This window comes from Bombina bombina, chromosome 1 (assembly GCF_027579735.1).
Source record: "Bombina bombina isolate aBomBom1 chromosome 1, aBomBom1.pri, whole genome shotgun sequence".
Classification (NCBI taxonomy): Eukaryota; Metazoa; Chordata; class Amphibia; order Anura; family Bombinatoridae; genus Bombina; species Bombina bombina.
This window is the reverse complement of record NC_069499.1, coordinates 586,017,706-586,038,692: the sequence shown is the minus strand read 5'-3', so window position 1 is coordinate 586,038,692 and position 20,987 is coordinate 586,017,706. Positions and strand designations below refer to the sequence as shown.

General features: G+C 41.7%; 1 protein-coding gene across 1 annotated transcript in view; it reads right to left on the bottom strand.

Moving 5' to 3' along the window:
* IQCA1 (IQ motif containing with AAA domain 1) overlaps positions 1–20,987 on the bottom strand; it is a 356,514-nt gene that overhangs the window by 314,432 nt on the left and 21,095 nt on the right. Inside the window, exons 4-5 of the mRNA XM_053713497.1 lie at positions 13,641–13,832; positions 13,281–13,352 (exon numbers count right to left, since the gene is read on the bottom strand). Coding sequence (XP_053569472.1) covers positions 13,281–13,352; positions 13,641–13,832 — 264 coding nt within the window. The remainder of the gene's footprint in view (positions 1–13,280; positions 13,353–13,640; positions 13,833–20,987) is intronic.

Genomic DNA, 20,987 nt, shown 5'->3' with positions numbered 1-20,987 from the left:
TTCTCCCAAGCAAACGTGAATTGCAAGTTCACTCTGTTTGTATTTAAATAATTGTGACATTGCACTGCTTCTTCCTTAGACCCAGTCCACACGAAAAGCAAGTCGTCTATATACCTCTTGTATGATTTGATCTTGCTTCTCTGCGTGTTCAGATATATATATACACATACACACATATAAATGCATATGTACACACACACACACATATATATATATATATACACACACACACATCTCTTGACTTGTATATGTATGTATCTCTATGTTAATGCTCTTTGCCTGCCTTTTTTTTTTCTCTAATATCTCCTCATACCTTTGAGCCCTTATAACTTTTTGATACAATATTTGTTTAAATAGTTTTTACTAGATGGTGTTATTATGGGTGTAACTGTATTTGTAATGTATTTTTTTATGTGTTTTGTGACACTTTTTTGTTTTGCGAAACAGTTAACATACCCAGAACTTGGGGGATGCGCTAACCCGACAAGCGTTAACTTAAATTGTACTTAGGCAATCACGTTAAATTTCAACTTGTGATACGAGAAAAAAAAAAAAATATGCTTAAACACCAGAAATAAACCTCTTTTCACTTGCACGTAATTGTTAGTGCACCATTCGTAATCTGGCCCTCAGAGTTAAAAACAAATGTGCACCAAACACCACATAAATACTTTAAAATAAAGTGTTACATTCATATATACACTATCTGATATAAATTATAAATATATCAATATTAATTAAAATGTAATATATATATATTTATAAATGTATATACATAGATATATACACATATAAATACATACATACACATGTATATATTAGGGACGCACCGAAAAGAAAACTCTGAGCCGAAACTGAAACCGAAAATTCAGGATGCCCTTGGCTGAAAACCAGAACCCGAAAATTACTTCTTTTTTTTCAAAATGATTTTAAAATAGTTTAGGTTTACATGTCATCATGCTCCCAATGGGGTTGTAACAGAGAGGTACTAAAATGTTCCTTTTTTCATTTTCAGCATTCCAGTATTGGTCTGCAAGTAAACGGTGAAAAATAAAATAAGGACTTTGTGTAAATAAATAATGAGGTCCACTATCCCTAAAAGCTAAGCACATTATATTGGGTTTTGGGTATAATTAGCAGGAACAGCTATTTCATATACAAAAATAAACCTAAGGTATAATCTTCCGTACATGTTAAACTTTGCAGCTGGTATAAGTCATTGGAAACATATTAATGGGTGTCAGGGTTTTTTCCCTGTTGTTTGCTATGTGCTGCTGGCAGCCTTTTTACTCACCTCTCTTCCTGACTATTTATTATTATTATTCTTCTTTATTTATAAAGCGCCAACAGATTCCGCAGCGCTGTTCATAGGTAACAAAGATAAAAGGACAGTACAATATGAGACACCAGACAAAATTTAAAAAACAAATACAGGAGGAATTGGGATCCCTGTTCCCGTGGGAACTTACAATCTAAATGGTGCATTGTGGGGGATGCTGCTCATTTCCTGCACTTCCTTTTATGGCCAGACTGGTGTGCATCATCCATGTGAGACAAGATGCAGTCTCAGAATTGTGATGTCATCACTTATTATTTAAAGTTCCTCTGTTCAGTATGCTTTGCCTTTGCGTTGTCTCAGACCTGTTTGTGAGAGTTCCTGTGTATTACCTGGCTGTCTGACGTCCTTCCTGGTTTCTGATCCCTGGCTTGAACCTGACTCTGCTGTTTTCCTTGTTCCTGATTCCGGCTCGTCTGACTATTCGCTTTGGCTCCTGACTCGGCTCGTCTGACTACCAGCTCTGGTTTTGACTCCTGGCTTGTTATTTGACATGTGGACTTTTTATTATTTTTTGCTATGAATAAAAGTGTGATTATTTTTACACTTCTTGTCTCAGCCTGATTCCTTGTACCCTGATATTACGCAAAGGCCATGAATCCTGATGGTGCTAATAATCCACCTTTACCTGCCATCATTTCCAAAATGGATGAACAGGATCACCGCTTGGATCAATTTGCACTAACCCTGCAAACCCTGCTGACTCGCACTGCACATTTGGACCAAAGTGTCCCGCAAGTCATGGCTGCTCCAGTTTCCGCTGCTGCACCTATGCCTACCAGGAGCATGTCCGGTTCTGCACCTCTACCTCAGCGATATGGAGGCGATCCTATTCATTTACTTTGAGATGTTACCTCAGGCGTTTCCCTCTGACAGAGCTAAGGTGGGATTTCTCATCTCGTTACTCTCTGACACAGCTCTTGCCTGAGCTAATCCCTTGTGGGAGACTAATAGACCTGTGATTTCAAATTACCCTGAATTTGTGGCCTCCTGTCGAAGGGTATTTGATGTTCCGGCTCGCTCCTCCTCTGCTGCTAAGCGACTCATGTCCATTCAGCAAGGTATAAGATCTGTTGCTCAGTATGCTATTGAGTTCCGTACGCTTGCCGCAGAGGTAGGTTGGAACAATGAAGCTCTTGTTGCCACCTTCTTTCATGGGCTCTCTGATGCGAAATTTACCAGAAGATCTCGAGGCAATGGTGTCTTTTTTGATCCTAATTGACATCAGACTCAAAGAGAGCCCCTCTTTCAAGGAGCGCTTGCGGAAGCCTCCTGTTCCGTTGTCTCCTACGTGTTCGCTCCCACCCATGCCTCCCTCTCCTCCCATGCCTCCTGGTCCCGAGTCACCAGGTACTGCAGTTGGGATTTACGAGTCTCTCCGCGACGGAGAGGGCCTTTAGGAGGAGGGAGGGGCTCTGCCTCTATTGTGGGTTACAGGGCCACCTTTTGAAGTCTTGTCCTACACAGCCGGGAAATGCTCACACCTAAGGTCCTGTCGGGGGCAGACCTTGAGTGGTTTATCCTCATCCCCGGAAACCGCTTAAGGAGAAACCTTTTGTCACGGTTGTCCTTTCCTGGGTGGACTCCTCCATAGTCACTCAGGCTCTTGTTGACTCCGGTGCTGCGGGCTATTTCATTGACAGTGCTTTTGTATCAAAGCACTCCATTCCTGTTTTGCCTCAGTCCGTTCCGCTTGCTATTGAGGCCATTGATGGCAGGCCGCTTCAGCCAGCACTCATTACTCACGAAACTGCTACATTGTCCATGGCTGTTGGGGCTCTCCATTTTGAAACCTTCCAGTTCCAGGTGATAAACTCTCTGCATTTTCCGGTTGTTCTGGGTTATCCCTGGCTCCAAAAGCACAATCCCAGTCTCGACTGGCGCAGGTCCGAAATTTTGTCGTGGTCCCCGCAATGTATTTCCACTTGTCTTCGGAAACCAGTTAAAGTCTTGTGCACTTCTTCGGTATCTCAATTGCCAGAGGAGTACCGAGAGTTCCTAGACGTGTTTGACAAGGTGCGTGCCGGTACGTTGCCTCCTCACCGGTCTTACGATTGTGACATAGACCTGCAACCCAGAGCCATTCCTCCTTGGGGCCGGGTGTACCCTCTGTCTGTTGCAGAGAATTGTGCTATGGAGGAGTATGTTGCCGATGCTCTGTCGCGGGGAATCAACCACAAATCCTGCTCTCCTGCAGTGGCTGGCTTCTTCTTTGTGAAGAAAAAGGGTGGCGAGTTAAGACCATGTATCGATTATAGGGGTCTTAATCGTCTTACCATTAAGAATGCTTAGCCAATTCCGCTCATTACTGAACTCTTTGACCTCCTCAAGGGAGCTACCGTCTTTACTAAACTTGATTTGAGAGGAGCGTACAATCTTGTTAGGATTAAGGAGGGCCACGAATGGAAAACAGCATTTAACACCAGGAGCGGGCATTATGAGTATCTTGTAATGCTCTTTGGCCTATGTAATGCTCCTGCTGTTTTTCAGGAATTTATTAATGATGTCCTACGAGATATGTTGCAACAGTGTGTTGTGGTATACTTAGACGACATCCTCATACACTCACCCACACTTGAGGCTCATCATTCTGATGTTACACAGGTTCTTCAGAGACTACGTGAGAACGGCCTGTTTTGTAAACTCGAGAAATGTGAGTTCCATCAGACTCGAGTAACCTTCCTAGGTTATGTTATCTCCATTGCAGGGTTCTCCATGGATCCTGACAAGTTATCTGCAGTTCTGCAGTGGCCTCGCCCAGTTGGTCTTCGGTCTATTCAACGTTTTTTGGGGTTCGCCAATTACTATAGAAAGTTTATTAAAAACGTTTCTCCCTTGGTCAAACCTATCACAGACATGACCCGTAAAGAGAATGATCCACTCCAGTGGTCACCTACTGCCATTAAGGCCTTTGATAGTCTTAAGACTGCCTTTGCTGCCGCTCCAGTACTGGCTCATCCTAACCCTGTCCTGCCTTTCGTTCTTGACGTTGATGCATCTGAGACTGGAGTAGGTGCCCTCTTGTCTCAACGTCATACGCCCGACGGTTCCTTAGATCCGTGTGGTTTCTTCTCTAAGAAATTGTCTCCAGCGGAGTGCAATTATGAAATTGGCGAGAGGGAATTACTGGCCATAATTTTGGCACTCAAGGAATAAAGGCATCTTCTCGAGGGTACTAGCGTGCCAGTGCTCATTCTTATTGACCACAAGAATTTAACTTATCTATCTGAAGCCAAACGTTTGTCGCCCCGACAGGCCAGATGGGTGCTATTTTTGTCTCGGTTTAATTATGTGGTCTCCTACCTGCCTGGTAGTAAGAATGTTAGGGCTGATGCCCTCTCTCGAAAATTTTCGCCTCTGTCCAAGGAGGAGTCTGTACCTACTCCTGTTATACCTCCTGACCATATTTTGGCTACCATACGTACTAATTTGACTTCTCCCTTGGGGGAGGAGATCCTGGCTGCACAAACCAATGCACTTCCTGAGAAACCTAGTGGTAAGTGTTTTGTTCCTGAGAATCTTCGAACTAAACTTTTGCACACTTACCACTATCCTAAAGCCGCAGGTAACCCAGGCAAGAACCAAATGATTTGGTCTGTCACTCGACAATTCTGGTGGCCAGGTCTTCGTTCTGATGTTGCTGCGTATGTTGCCTCCTGCTCAGTTTGTGCACAGAATAAGACTCCTCGACGTCTTCCTGTGGGTCTTCTTCAACCTATTGCTAATGGTGAGCGTCCTTGGACATATCTTTCCATGGACGTCATTGCTGAGCTCCCTGTTTCCAATGGCAATACGGTTATCCGTTTTTCTAAAATGTCACATTGCATTCCCTTGATGAAGCTGCCTACCGCTCAGGAGCTTGCTTCGATTTTTGCCCGGGAGGTCTTCCGTTTACATGGGTTACCCAAGGAGATAGTGTCGGACCGGGGTAGCCAGTTTGTCTCCAGATTTTGGCGTTCCTTTTGTGCTCAAATGGGGATCCACCTTTCCTTCTCCTCGGCATATCAATCAATCCAATGAGGCTGCGGAACGCTCTAATCAAGCTCTGGAACAGTTCCTCCGTTGCTATGTCTCAGATCACCACAATAATTGGTCTGAACTGTTACCTTGGGCAGAGTTTGCTCGTAATAGTGCTATTAATGCTTCCTCCAAGTTATCCCCGTTCATGGCGAATAATGGGTTTCAACCATCCTTGTTGCCCGATTCATTCATGTCTCAGGATATTCCGGCTTTGGAGGAGCATCTCCGGCAACTCTGTTCCACGTGGGTGCAGATTCAGGATTGCCTTCATCGTTCTATGCAGCGGCAAAAGTTCCAGGCTGATCGTAGGCGTCTGTCCGCACCTTCCTACCAGGTTGGTGAGAGAGTTTGGCTGTCCTCCCGCAACTTGAACCTTTGTGTGCCTTCCAATAAATTGGCTCCCTGTTATGTTGGTCCTTTTCGAATACTCAGACGGGTTAATCCTGTGGCCTACGTGCTTGACCTTCCTCCTGCTATGCGCATCTCCAATGTTTTTCATGTCTCCCTCTTGAAACCATTGGTTTGTAATCGGTTTACCACAGTGTTGCCTCGTCCGCGTCCTATCTTTGTTAACAACCATGAGGAGTATGAGGTCAGCAGCATTATTGATTCTCGTATGTCCAGGGGCCGTGTACAGTATTTGGTTCACTGGAGGGGCTACGGTCCGGAGGAGCGTTCTTGGGTACCCTCCTCTGATGTTCATGCTCCCGCCCTCCTCTGTGCCTTCCATGCCCGTTTCCCCAATAAGCCTTTTGTCCTCCCGCGGGGGAGGGGTCGTTGAGGGGAGGGTACATTTTACTCACCTCTCTTCCTGACTATGGTGCATTGTGGGGGATGCTGCTCATTTCCTGCACTTACTTTTAAGGCCAGACTGGTGTGCATCATCCATGTGAGACAGGATGCAGTCTCAGAATTGTGATGTCATAACTTATTATTTAAAGGGCCTCTGTTCAGTATGCTTTGCCTTTGCGTTGTCTCAGACCTGTTTGTGAGAGTTCCTGTGTATTACCTGGCTGCCTGACGTCCTTCTTGGTTCCTGAACCCTGGCTTGTTCCTGACTCTGCTGTTTTCCTTGTTCCTGATTCCGTCTCGTCTGCTATTCGCTTTGGCTCCTGACTCAGCTCCTCTGACTACCAGCTCTGGTTTTGACTCCTGGCTTGTTATTTGACTTGTGGACTTTTTATTATTTTTTGCTATGAATAAAGGTGTGATTACTTTTGCACTTCCCGTCTCAGTCTGATTCCTGGCACCCTGACAATGGGAAACTTTTTTTTACAGTACATTGCCCCTTTAAGGCTGCGGGTTGCAAAATGAGGTCATACAATGCAATTTATTTGGTGCTCCATTTCTCAAAACAATGATCTATCTGGCTCAATCAGGGAGGTTTTCTCCCCTCTAACAGATGTGAGACAGAAAATGGACATGATTCTGCGTGTCTCTGTCTGGTATGCACAATAACATCACTTCACCAAACTTCTAGACAGGTATTGGCACTACACAAGTTGAAACAGTGATATGTATCTAGATAGAACTTTGGCTATTTAAAGGGACAGTCAATACCAGAATTTTTGTTGTTTAAAAAGATAGATAAGCCCTTTCCCATTCCCAAGTTTTGCATAACCAACACAGTTATAATAATACACGTTTTACCTCTGTAATTACCTTGTATCTATGCCTCTGCAAACTGCCCCCTTATTTCAGTTCTTTTGACAGACATGCATTTTAGCCAATCAGTGCTCACTCCTAGGTAACTTCAAGTGTGTGAGCTCAATGTTATCTATATGACACACATGAACTAATGCCCTCTAGTGGTGAAAAACTGTCAAAATCCATTCAGATTAGATGCAGCCTTCAATGTCTAAGAAATTAGCATACGAGCCTACCTAGCTTTAGCTTTCAACTAAGAATACCAAGAGAACAAAGCAAAATTGGTGATAAAAATAAATAGGAAAGTTTAAAATTACATGCCCTATTTGACTTGACTGTCCCTTTAAAGGTTTCTTATACATATGTAGATTTTGTTACACCAATACTGTTTGTGATATCTGCTCACTGGAATTCCGGCATATTTTGATATGACCCCCAATTAGACACCACTGTTATAAATTATAGAAACCATTATGTTTATGTGCAGTAGAAGTTCAATGGTTTAGTCATCCAATAAAATGACTACGGCAAATAGTGCAACAATCTTTTCCCAACACATGTGTGCTTTTGACACAGAGCTTAGAGGGGCAAATCTGCACTACAAGTCTCAGAAATACCTAATATAAGGGTAAGAAGGTAGTGGTACAATAATAAAGTTAGGGAGAAAGAAAAGGATTTGTGACATTTAAGTCAAGTGTAGAATTATACACTAAATTATCAAATAGTAGTGGGAGTGAAATACACTTTATTTAACAAATATGCTTAAACAAACGTTACTTTGGGGTTGCTGGTAAGGGTTAAAGACTAGGGTATATCAACCTCCAGACTAAGCTATTCAAAGTAAGCCTTTAAAGCAGCATTGTCCCATAAGTAATCATACAAGTAAAAAGAGGGGTATATAAGTGGGCTATTGGAAAATGGGATTAGTCACTTCCATATTTCTGCATTACACAGCCTCTACTATATATCACCCAAAAGATTAAAATGTATTTAGGGCTCTGTGAAAATATAAATTAGGAGAGGTATAGCTAGTGGCAGGATGTCAGGGGTAAGTCCTATACTTTACACATGTATTCACACATTGTATAAAACAAGCTATGCGCTCGAGGGCGTCCTCCTACCTGCGTACTGCTCTGATTTAACAGAGTTAGCCGATTTCTAGCTTATGTTCCTAATATTCTAAAAAATCAATCACACATCAAGCATACAAAGCATTCAATATCTCAATAAGAGTTAATAGGTTGAGACTTAGAATAATGTATAGTATATGACAACCAACTCAGTATGAATGAATATATGTATTAGATACAATAAGGTATCAGATTATTCAATATGTGAATCTAAGTAATTGGGCTACGAAATAACCCCAAGTAGTTACACAGTTTCAGCTTAGGTCCAGCGTTAACAATGTATCAACATGTATCAACATATTCAAGTGCTGAGATATCTATCGCGGTATAGACAGAAACCGCTAATGCTAAAGTATACGAGTGTTTGTCAGACCAGATTATTAGCCACGCTATAGAGCCGAGGCCACGCCCACCGATGTGTTTCCGTCACAAGAACGTGACTTTGTCAGGGCATAGGGTACAATACAAGGGTGCTGTTGCTTGACTTGGCTGATCAACTGCATTCCGTGTGTTTCAGGGGGTGCGCTTATAGTACTTACCCCTTAAAATACGTCTTGACCTGCACCAGGTTGGAGTTCCCTGTTATTTGAGACATAGTGTTGTCCCTCTGCGTTGGCATGTCCTCCGAGAGAGGGGTCGGGAAGCCCTCTGAGAGCAAGGGACAAACAGCCCGGGAACTCTGTATCTCCTATGGGATCAAATTGGTTTCCTTGCCCCAGCTATATCAGGCAGACTATACCAAGCCGCACACATCCTGGGGAGGGGACAGCCCTTCCAAACACACGACTGCACTTCCAGGATAGGTGTAAGAAGGGAGGGCACAACCGATCTTAGTTACTACATCACTGCAATGCAGCATCACCGGGTAGTGTGCATTCTCTCTGATTGTGAAATATTGCATTGCCCCTGGTGATGGGTGCATCTTTCTTGGGCAGTATGTAGGAGTGGAAGATTGGGGGCGCCTCATTTTCGGCCCTTTTGGTCCTCTTTAGGTCGAAATGTGAATGCACATTTTTGGCCGAAAGTTTTGGCGGCTGAAATTTTGGTGCATTCCTAGTATATCATAGTATATACCATCTACGCATTAAAACAAAATCAAATGGCACGCTGACCCCAGTCCACTCTTTCAAATACTTGGGTATGTTGTTAGACCCCAATCAATCTTTTGGCCTCCACATAGAAAAACGTGCATCTAAACTCTATCCAAAACTAGGTGCCCTGTACAGAAACAAATCCTGTGTCAGCCCTACAGTAAAGGAAAAGATTGTACAGCAAATGCTGATGCCAATCACCGCAAACTCACCTTAATAAACTTAATACATTGTATAACTCGTTCTGCCGCTTTGTGCTACAATGTAACTACAGGACCCACCATTGTGACATGCTAAAACAACTAAACTGGCTGCCGCTGGAATCCAAACGCACCCTCAATCTTTCCAGCCTTGTGTTTAAGAGCTTTTCTGGGAAGCTCCCACCCTACCTGAGCAGAATGCTCTCCCCGGCTATTCCCACCTCCCATAACCTCCGATCCAGTACCAGCACATTATTTAGCGTGCCTCCATAAAAAAAGAAAGCAGCTCGATCCTCCTTTTCCTACAGAGCACCACAATTATGGAACTACCTCCCGCACACTTTAAAACCTTTCCCAAGTCTAAAATCCTTTAAGAGATCCCTCTCTGCATATCTCAAAACAGAATGCACCTGTCATGGTTGATTATATATTTCCTACCTGTTCTATGTTAAATGTTTGCATATATTGTGTATTATTATTGTTTTTGTATTTTATTGTACCCTATTGTATCAATGCAATGTTTTGTGGATCCTTCCTGGGAAAATATTCTATAAATAAATAAAATAAATAATATACATATATACACATATATATATTACATTTGGAGCCCTTTCCACTCAAATACCATAAAACATGAAAATTAATTTTTATTCAATATTAATATTTTTAAAAATGTTTTTTAATGTGTGTTTACATTCCAATGTTCTTCCAATGTATTTTTAACTATCCCTATATATATATATATATATATATATATATATATATATATATATATATATATACATACATACCTTTAAATATTTATATTTATATATATATATATGTATATATATTTTACGTGATTATATATATATATATATATATATATATATATATATATATATATACATACATATAAAGAAATAAAAGAAAATTAGTTGTTTGTGCAATTAAAGGGGCATTAATCTGCTGAGTACATGGTTATTACTCATCATGGCATTGTTTTACCTCCTGCACCTGCAATTCTCTTTAAAGCCATTCTCTTATTTTAACCTATTACAGAAGACAATTGGTAAAACTCTGTATCTTTATACATCTTATGTTTTTTTAATGTGTGTTTATTGTAAGTATTTTACATTCCAATGTTCTTCACATAGTAGAAAATGTTCTTAGTATTTTTAAATATATATATATATATATATATATATATATATATATATATATATATATATATATGTATATATCTATACCTCTATACCTTTAAATATATATATATATATATATATATATATATATATATACACACACACACACACACATTTATCTGCTGAGTAAATGGTTACTACTCATCATGGCATTGTTTAACCTCCTGCACCTGCAATTCTCTTTAAAGCCATTATCTTATTTTAACTTTATATCCAAGATGGCGGCGCCCAGTGTGAAGACACAGATCTTCACTAACTAGCACTTTTGAAGGGTTAAAATTAGAGAATAGCTTTGATGAGAGACACAAGCACAGAAGGAAAAACAATAGCATGGTGAGTAGAAACCATTCTACTGTACATTGCACCAAGCAATTTTACTCTTAACTCTAACACCCCCAACACAAACTCTCTTCAGCCCCCACTACAAAATGAATTAGTAATTATTATATGTCAACATGGAAGGCTGAGGTTAGGACCCAAGCACAGGGAGGCACTTGGTAAGGCAGTTGGGCTTGTCATCGAATGGCCAGTAGCTTTATCTAATTAGTTAGAATCACATTGCCATTCAGCATGTTGGCCTAATAAATAAATGGCTGTAAATCCTACAGGCTACAAATCTGTTTAGATAAGTTATATTACTTTTTATTTATACTTGAATAAAGTATGTCATGATCACAGAGACTTTTTATATCACACTACTTTGAAGACAAATTATGGGTAGTGGTGAAAAAAGATGTAGATTATGAATAGTGGACATATATTCTTAAAGTTTACTCAAATGAAGCAAAGCTTACTAGTTTGTTTAAGAAGTGATATTGAGAAATGAATTGCACCTCCACTGGCATAATAGAAGTGACATTCATCACTAGAAGAGATATACTGTAACCCACAGGTATAAGTGTATATCGACAGATATAAGAGTCATGTAGTAAGCTTAGTGAAACACACAGGGGGTAAGCATTCTTTAAAACACATATGCATACCACGTCAGTATAAATCTTAGTTTAATCACTTGGCAGATGGAACCAGGAGTCACCTTTTAGCAATCCTTTGCAGTCTGCTCTGAAAATATTAAGGTGCTAATAGAGAATACTGCAGACACAACCGTAACCAATTAAACCAAGGGGAACAGGTGTCCAAATATTACGTTTAATTGCTTGACACTGAAGAGGACAAGCACTATATATACATATGCATTCACAAGCACACCGACACTTGCACACACACACAAGGGCAAATAGTGTTTTAAACTGATTTTTTGAGCTACCATTATAAACAATATAAAATCAACAAAAGGAGAAATACAATATTACATAATGCAACAAAGCAAGAAGGAAGGCATATAAAGGAGCCCCTGTTTGCTAAAGACACACACACAATATCCCTGATATCAAAGGGACATTATCCGTGTTCATATTAGGGGTCTCATGTCCTTCTAGTAAGTGATTGCCAATAGCATTTGAACTGACAATCACTTGCCTACTAGGTGACTTTTTAGGTGATTTTGGCTCTATAAGAGACCATAACATACCCCATTTAAACAAATGCAGAAACCCTTCTTTCAAATGAGGGTTCACATGCTCAGATAACTGACCATGACAACAGTAATTACCCAACATAACCAAGTACATATGGAACTAAATAAGGGGGTGGGGTAAAGCCCTAATTTCCTCCTCCCATAATAGACTGATAAAGGTTTCATGCCCTTATAGTAGCCATGTAATTGGTATAGTAATTACCTGGCAGACATGAGTTGTTGTTTTATTGATCTCATGTCTCATAAATTGTTTATTCTTTTGAGCTTTTTAAAAATTGCAGGTGTCCAAATAAATGGAAGAACTAGGTAAGTGTAAAATACATGGGGTTTTGAGAAATCACCGATAGATTGATGTTTTGTGCAAGCATGTTATATTTGGCTGTTTTTAACATATATTTATTCTATTCTATGTGAGTTTGGACAGAAGTAGGATGGTGTAATTGTCACCTACTAATTTGCTGCTTAAATTGCAAGATGGACCATTTCTCATTTTCAGATAATAGTTTGTATTGAGCAATAGGTATATAATTCTATATATTTGCTAAATATTCTCTATTGTGTTTTTTGCAACTGCTGAGTATATTTACAAACTATAGTTACTTCTAAAAGAGCCTGGTCTTCCAGAAAAAGCAAAGTACAATTGGTGCGGGTGCCTTTACAAAAAAAGTACTGAAAATGATGTTTAAAGGTATATGAAACCCAAATTTTTCTTTGATGATTCAGGTAGAGCATTCAATTTTAAACAACTTTGTAATTTACTTCTATTATCAATTTTTCTTTGTTTTCTTTCTATCTTTTGTTGAAAAGCAGGGACGTATGCTTAAGAGCTGGCTCATTTCTGGAGCACTCTATGGCAGCAGCTCTGCAAGAATGTTATCCATTTGCAAGAGCACTAGCTGGCAGCACTATTTCCTGCCACGTAGTGATCAAGATGCCTACCTAGGTATCTCTTCAACACAGAATATCATGGCTACTAAGCACATTTGATAATAGCAGTAAATTGGAAACTTTTCTAAAATAGTTCGTTTTGTCTGAATCAAAAAATGTTTTTCTTTTGGGTTTCATATCAATTTAAATGCAATAAATAACAGCTTTAACACAAGACACAAATTGAATGGGTTAATATTGACCTTACCATTCCCAGGAAAATCATTTCCTCATCCCGTAGCTGCTTAGTTCTCTTCCTTTGGATGTATCCTCGCCAGACCTGCAAGTAAAAACAAAAAATAAATATATGGACTATAAAATAATAAATATCTGACCAGGTGCCACAGGCAAGCTATGGAATGCAAACCTGTTCAATGCCAATTAAGTGAATACAGTATGATAATTCTACAGAACACAACATTTACTTGTGAACCCAAACTGACAAGAAACTGGTGGTAAATCTGCTCTTCTAGTACAGATGGTAAAATAGGAAAAAAACATACAGGATACAACTTGTCTGCATGTGAGAGGTGTTGGTTATTTAGTGTAGGGTTTGAGTATCTCTCACCTTCTGGATGTGCAATGCAGCCACATCAGGATCTAGAGCTTTCTCTCCATGCAGCCTTGCCAATCTTTCTCGTTTCTCCTCCAGGTGGATTTCTTTCATGAATTTTGCCCTCAGCCTCCCTTGACGTGCCCTCTCTGACACCTGGATCAAACGGACAGCCTCGTCCAGGGACAATGGTTTTACAGCTTTAATCTAGGAGGTAAACACAAGATATTCTAGAGTAGACATTCCAGCGTAGAAGGCTAACAGATGTTTTTGGAAACGTTTCTATTAATTAATTAATTAGCAGGAAGTGGGATGAATGTGTCCTGTTACACATTTATTGCAAAGAGGAGAGATGTGCTTTCCTGATTCTATATACATCCATTATATAGGGCTCAATTAATCATTCACGGGTGGACAGGGGAGTACATTTTTGCCCGTCTGCCCGGCTTCTCCTCTGGCTTGCAGCAGTCTGCTGCCCGCATTTACCATTGCACATGATTGCTCCTGTGCGCTTATGTGCTACCCTGGCCTGCGCACAGCCAATCACGCGCGGACAGGAGCTGTCAATCTCCACGGTCTCTTCCAACCAGGGAAATTGAGATTCTCCACCTAAGAGGTGGAGACCAGGGCACTGAAGCAGCGGTCTGATAACCGCTGCTCGATAAATACTGACTGCAGGTTCTCTAGTGCGAACCTGCAGTCGAAGTTTAGAGGAGGGCTTGATAAATCGATCCCATATATGTATAATGCTAAGGAGAGAGTTACTTGTCCAGATATTTGTGGGAAGCAGTCTAGATAGCTCTGCATTAGATGAGCAGACTGTGATCCTGAAAAAAATTAAAGGAATATTAAACCCAAAAATGTTATCTTGCGATTCACACAGAGCATACATTTTTTTAAAGTTTCCAATTTACTTCTATTATCAAATTTTACTTGTACCCATGATATTCTGTGTTAGGTAGGCATCTGAAGTACTACATGGCAAGGAATAGTGCTGCCATATAGGGCTCTTGCAAACGTAAAATATTTATTTTCCAGAATTGGGTCGGCTCATTTTGCTTTTCAACAAAAGTTACTAAGAGACTGAAGAAAAAAATTATAATAGAAGTAAATTGGAAAGGTGTTTAAAATTACATGTTGTGTCTGAATCATGAAAGAAAAGAAAAATTGATTTCATATGCCTTTAAGTTTGTATGTTGATAGCAGGTGGGACACTGCTATTAGGTGAAAGGTACACTGGGTGAGGTATCATATGTTAAAAATAAAAAAAGGATATAAAATAATGGGAAGCCTCTAACTCTGAAAACTCCTAATCAGGTTTTTTTTTTTCAGATAAGTCAATAAGATCCAGTGAGAACAAATCTTAAAATATATAAAAAAAAATTCTTAGTGAATTCCCTTACATTTTTAACTAGACAAGAAGGAAGGGGCAAAACAGGGAATTTATAATGCCTAGCATTATTCATGTGGTTAGTAAACACTGAACCTTTCCCCCTAAACAATTAGAAACATAAGACCTGGGGTAACCCAAAGTAATATGTAGAACATGAGTAGCAGGGGCGGGCTGAGCAGTCAGGCAGAAGCAGCTGGACTGAGGCCATGCTAATTAGTATATGTTTGCATAAATAATTATACAGCATAACTCAGAAACTAAAGCTTCTAGGACTGTTTTTAAATGTGTGTTTGTTCATAATTAGAATCAACAAACATAGAATAAGTTTCACCATGATAGGACCTTTATTTCTAAATTTATTTTTTATTTTATACATTGACCTGAAGCTTAAAAATACCACCAGTGTCAGTAAAATACTGGCTGGGTGGCAACCCTAGGCTTGGCAGGTAAGGGAGTTTTCCAGTGGCGTTGCTAAGGGGGCCCCCAGGGGGAGGGTGGCTCCTGGGGTGCTATATATGCTCAAAGTCACAGCTGGTTAAATGAGCTAGTGCAGCAGTCACTCTAGCGGTTGTGACTGTGAGTCAGCGGCTGGATACATGAAGCCAAATTTCTGTATGGGACCAGAGACAAATTGAGTGTCTACATCCCTCTCCCCAAGTTCAAATATTAGCTAAAGAAGCTGCAGCGCTGTGAGTTAGAGCGGGCAGCAGATGATCAGAAGCTAGATAAGCTGTGGCGCTGACTGTGAGCTAGGGTGGGCAGCAGATGATCAGGAGTTAGATAAGCTGCAGGGCTGACTGTGACCTAGGGTGGGCAGCAGATGATCAGGAGCTAGATAAGCTGCAGCACTGTGAGCTAGGGTGGGCAGCAGATGATCAGGAGCTAGATAAGCTGCAGCACTGTGAGCTAGGGTGGGCAGCAGATGATCAGGAGCTAGATAAGCTGCAGCCCTTTGAGCTAGGGTGGGCAGCAGATGATCAGGAGCTAGATAAGCTGCAGCACTGTGAGCCAGGGTGGGCAGCAGATGATCAGGAGCTAGATAAGCTGCAGCACTGACTGTGAACTAGGGTGGGCAGCAAATGATCAGGAGCTAGGTAAGCTGCAGAGCTGACTGTGAGCTAGGGTGGGCAGCAGATGATCAGGAACTAGATTAGCTTCAGCGCTAGCGCTGCGGAATCTGTTGGCGCTCTACAAATAACCGATAATAATAACTGTGAGCTAGGGTGGGCAGCAGATTATCAGGAGCTAGATAACCTGCAGCGCTGACTCTGAGCTAGGGTGGGCAACAGATGATCAGGAGTTAGATAAGCTGCAGCACTGTGAGCTAGGGTGGGCAGCAAATGATCAGGAGCTAGATAAGCTGCAGCGCTGTGAGCTAGGGTGGGCAGCAGATGATCAGGAGCTAGATAAGCTTCAGTGCTGACTGTGAGCTAGGGTGGACAGCAGATGATCAGGAGCTAGATAAGCTGCAGCACTGTGAGCTAGGGTGAGCAGCAGATGATCAGGAGCTAGACAAGCTTCAGCGCTGACTGTGAGCTAGGGTGGGCAGCAGATGATCAGGAGCTAGATAAGCTGCAGCGCTGCAGCGCTGTGAGCTACGGTGGCTCCGCCCCCCAGTCATTCGACCGACGGTTAGGAGAAAAAGGAGAAACTATAGGGTGCCGTGGTGACTGTAGTGTATAAAGAAAAAAAATTTCAACCTGATTAGGAAAACCAGGGCGGGCCGTGGACCGGACACACCGTTGGAGAAAGTAATTTATCAGGTAAGCATAAATTCTGTTTTCTCCAACATTGGTGTGTCCGGTCCACGGCGTCATCCATTACTTGTGGGAACCAATACCAAAGCTTTAGGACACGGATGAAGGGAGGGAGCAAATCAGGTTACCTAAATGGAAGGCACCACGGCTTGCAAAACCTTTCTCCCAAGAATAGCCTCCGAAGAAGCATAAGTATCAAATTTGTAGAATTTGGCAAAAGTGTGCAGAGAAGACCAAGTCGCTGCCTTACATATCTGATCAACAGAAGCCTTGTTCTTGTAGGCCCATGTGGAAGCCACAGCCCTAGTAGAGTGAGCTGTGATTCGTTCAGGAGGCTGCCGTCCGGCAGTCTCATAAGCCAATCGGATAATGCTTTTCAGCCAGAAAGAAAGAGAGGTAGCAGTAGCTTTTTGACCTCTCCTCTTACCAGAGTAAACGACAAACAAAGATGAGGTTAGTCTAAAATCTTTTGTTGCTTCTAAATAGAACTTTAAAGCACGAACTACATCTAAATTGTGTAACAAACGTTCCTTCTTTGAAACTGGATTCGGACACAGAGAAGGAACAACTATTTCCTGGTTAATATTCTTGTTGGAAACAACTTTTGGAAGAAAACCAGGCTTAGTACGCAAAACAACCTTATCTGAATGGAAAACCAGATAGGGTGGATTACACTGCAAAGCAGATACTTCAGAAACTCTTCTAGCAGAAGAAATAGCAACCAAAAACAGAACTTTCCAAGATAGTAACTTAATATCTATGGAATGTAAAGGTTCAAACGGAACCCCTTGAAGAACTGAAAGAACTAAATTTAGACTCCAAGGAGGAGTCATGGGTCTGTAAACAGGCTTGATTCTGACCAAAGCCTGAACAAAACAAAAGCTGCCAGTCATTTGTGTAACAAGACAGATAAAGCAGAAATCTGTCCCTTTAGAGAACTCGCTGACAACCCTTTATCCAAACCTTCTTGGAGAAAGGAGAGAATCTTTGGAATTTTAATCTTACTCCAGGAGAATCCCTTGGATTCACACCAACATATATATTTTTTCCATATTTTATGGTAAATCTTTCTAGTCACAGGTTTTCTGGCTTGGACCAGAGTATCTATCACAGAATTTGAAAACCCACGCTTGGATAAAATCAAGCGTTCAATTTCCAAGCAGTCAGCTGCAGAGAAACTAGATTTGGATGTTCGAATGGACCTTGTACTAGAAGATCCTGTCTCAAAGGTAGCTTCCATGGTGGAGCCGATGACATATTCACCAGGTCTGCATACCAAGTCCTGCGTGGCCACGCAGGAGCTATCAGAATCACCGAGGCCTTCTCCTGTTTGATCCTGGCTATGAGCCTGGGAAGGAGAGGAAACGGTGGAAACACATACGCTAGGTTGAACGACCAAGGCGCCACTAATGCATCCACTAGAGTCGCCTTGGGATCCCTGGATCTGGACCCGTAACAAGGAATCTTGAAGTTCTGGCGGGACGCCATCAGATCCATGTCTGGAATGCCCCATAATTGGGTTAACTGGGCAAAGACCTCCGGGTGGAGTTCCCACTCCCCCGGATGGAAAGTCTGACGACTCAAATAGTCCGCCTCCCAGTTGTCTACTCCTGGGATGTGAATTGCAGATAGATGGCAGGAGTGATCCTCCGCCCATTTGATGATCTTGGACACCTCGCTCATCGCCAAGGAACTCTTTGTTCCCCCCTGATGATTGATGTACGCAACAGTCGTTATGTTGTCCGACTGAAACCTTATGAACCTGGCTTCCGCTAGTTGAGGCCAAGCCAGGAGCGCATTGAATATTGCTCTTATTTCCAAAATGTTTATCGGGAGAAGAGACTCTTCTCGAGACCATAGACCCTGAGCTTTCAGAGAGTCCCAGACCGCGCCCCAACCCAAGAGGCTGGCGTCGGTCGTGACAATGACCCACTCCGGTCTGCGGAAACTCATTCCCTGAGACAGGTGATCCTGGGTCAACCACCAGAGAAGTGAGTCTCTGGTTACCTGGTCTACTTGAATTTGGGGAGACAAGTCTGTATAGTCCCCATTCCACTGATTGAGCATGCACAGCTGTAATGGTCTTAGATGAATTCGAGCAAAAGGAACCACGTCCATTGCTGCGACCATTAGTCCTATTACTTCTATGCACTGAGCTATGGAGGGTTGAGGAATAGAATGAAGAACTCGACAAGCGTTTAGAAGCTTTAACTTTCTGACTTCTGTCAGGAAGATCTTCATTTCCACAGAATCTATTATTGTTCCCAGAAAAGGAACCCTTGTGGACGGTGACAGTGAACTCTTTTCTATGTTCACCTTCCACCCGTGAGATCTGAGAAAAGCCAACACAATGTCCGTGTGGGCCCTTGCTTTGGAAAGAGACGACGCTTGGATTAGGATGTCGTCTAGATAAGGTGCTACAGCGATGCCCCTCGGCCTTAGGACCGCTAGAAGGGACCCTAGCACCTTTGTGAAAATTCTGGGAGCGGTGGCTAAACCGAATGGAAGAGCCACGAACTGGTAATGTTTGTCCAGAAAAGCGAACCTCAGGAACTGATGATGAGTTTTGTGGATTGGGATATGCAGATATGCATCCTTTAGATCCACGGTAGTCAAATATTGACCCTGCTGGATTGTCGGCAAGATTGTCCGAATGGTTTCCATTTTGAAGGATGGAACTCTGAGGAACTTGTTTAATATCTTTAAATCCAGAATTGGCCTGAAAGTTCCCTCTTTTTTGGGAACCACAAACAGGTTTGAGTAAAAACCTAGACCTTGTTCCCCGGAGGGGACTGGGTTTATCACTCCCATCTTTGATAGGTCTCTTACACAATGTAAGAATGCCTGTTTCTTTATCTGGTCTGAAGATAAGCGAGACAGGTGGAATCTTCCCTTTGGAGGAAGTCCCTTGAAGTCTAGTAGGTATCCCTTGGAGACTATCTCTAGTGCCCAGGGATCCGGAACATCTCTTGCCCAAGCCTGAGCGAAGAGAGATAGCCTGCGCGGGCAAAGCTGGTGTAGACACAGAAGGAGAGGATGTAGAACTATCCCCACTACCTTCATTAGATAAATCATCTTGGGCAACATTATGAAATGTAACAGAGCTGTCCTTATTTTGTTTGGACGCTATGGCACAATCATCACAAACACTCGAAGGGGGAACCACATTTGTCTCTACACACACAGAACATAGGTTATCTGATGGCCCAGACATGTTAAACAGATTTAGGCAGGCAAACAATGCAATAAAAACGATTTTAAACAAAAACGTTACTGTCTCTTTAAATAATAAAATGACACACTTTATTTCTGAATGTTCAAAAAACTATGAAGGCAATATCCGATTTTTATGAAATTTGAACCCCAGTGTCTTAATGCTTATAAAGTATTGCACAGCAAATATGGAGACTCTAGCTCTTAAAACAAGCAAACCGGAGCAAATTGTTGGATTTAACCGTTTTTATACACCACAATCCCTGCTACAGCATTGCTGTAGCTTTTACCTTCCTTAGGGGTTAACCATCCACAGAAATAAGCCTTCTGGAGTCACTTTCTGAGCCACAGGACCCTCTCACATGAGACTGCATGCACTGCCTTGAAAATCAACTGCGCAGCTGAAGCGTCAAAATGAGGCCTCCTCCCTCAGTACACTAGAGTGAAGGGGCCTTCCTGACTAGATTTAGGTGTCTAAAACAAGCCAGATCAATAAAAAACGTCCCCAAGTGTATATGAGCTCATAAAACATTTCATATGCCATGATATTGCAATAAAAAACAAAGAAAGAAAAATGGCTTACCGTTTTCCCTGAGGGGAAAAATGACTGTCATCTAGCATTAGCCTGTGTTGTTAGAAGGAGACTAGTCATACCTGAAGCAGATGAGTCTGCAAGCTGTTACCCCCAACTGAAGTTCTCTAGTTTCAACAGTCCTGCGTGGTAACAGTAATGGATTTTAGTTACTTGTGCTAAAATCATAGCCCTCTTAAACAGAAATCTTCATCACTTTTCTGTTGTAGAGTAAATAGTACAAGCCAGCACTATTTTAAAATAACAAACTCTTGATAGAAGAAATAAAAAACTACAACTAACACCACAAACTCCTCGCCATCCCCGTGGAGATGCTACTTGTTCAGAGCGGCAAGGAGAATGACTGGGGGGCGGAGCCAGAGGGGGAGCTATATGGACAGCTCTTGCTGTGTGCTCTCCTTGCCTTT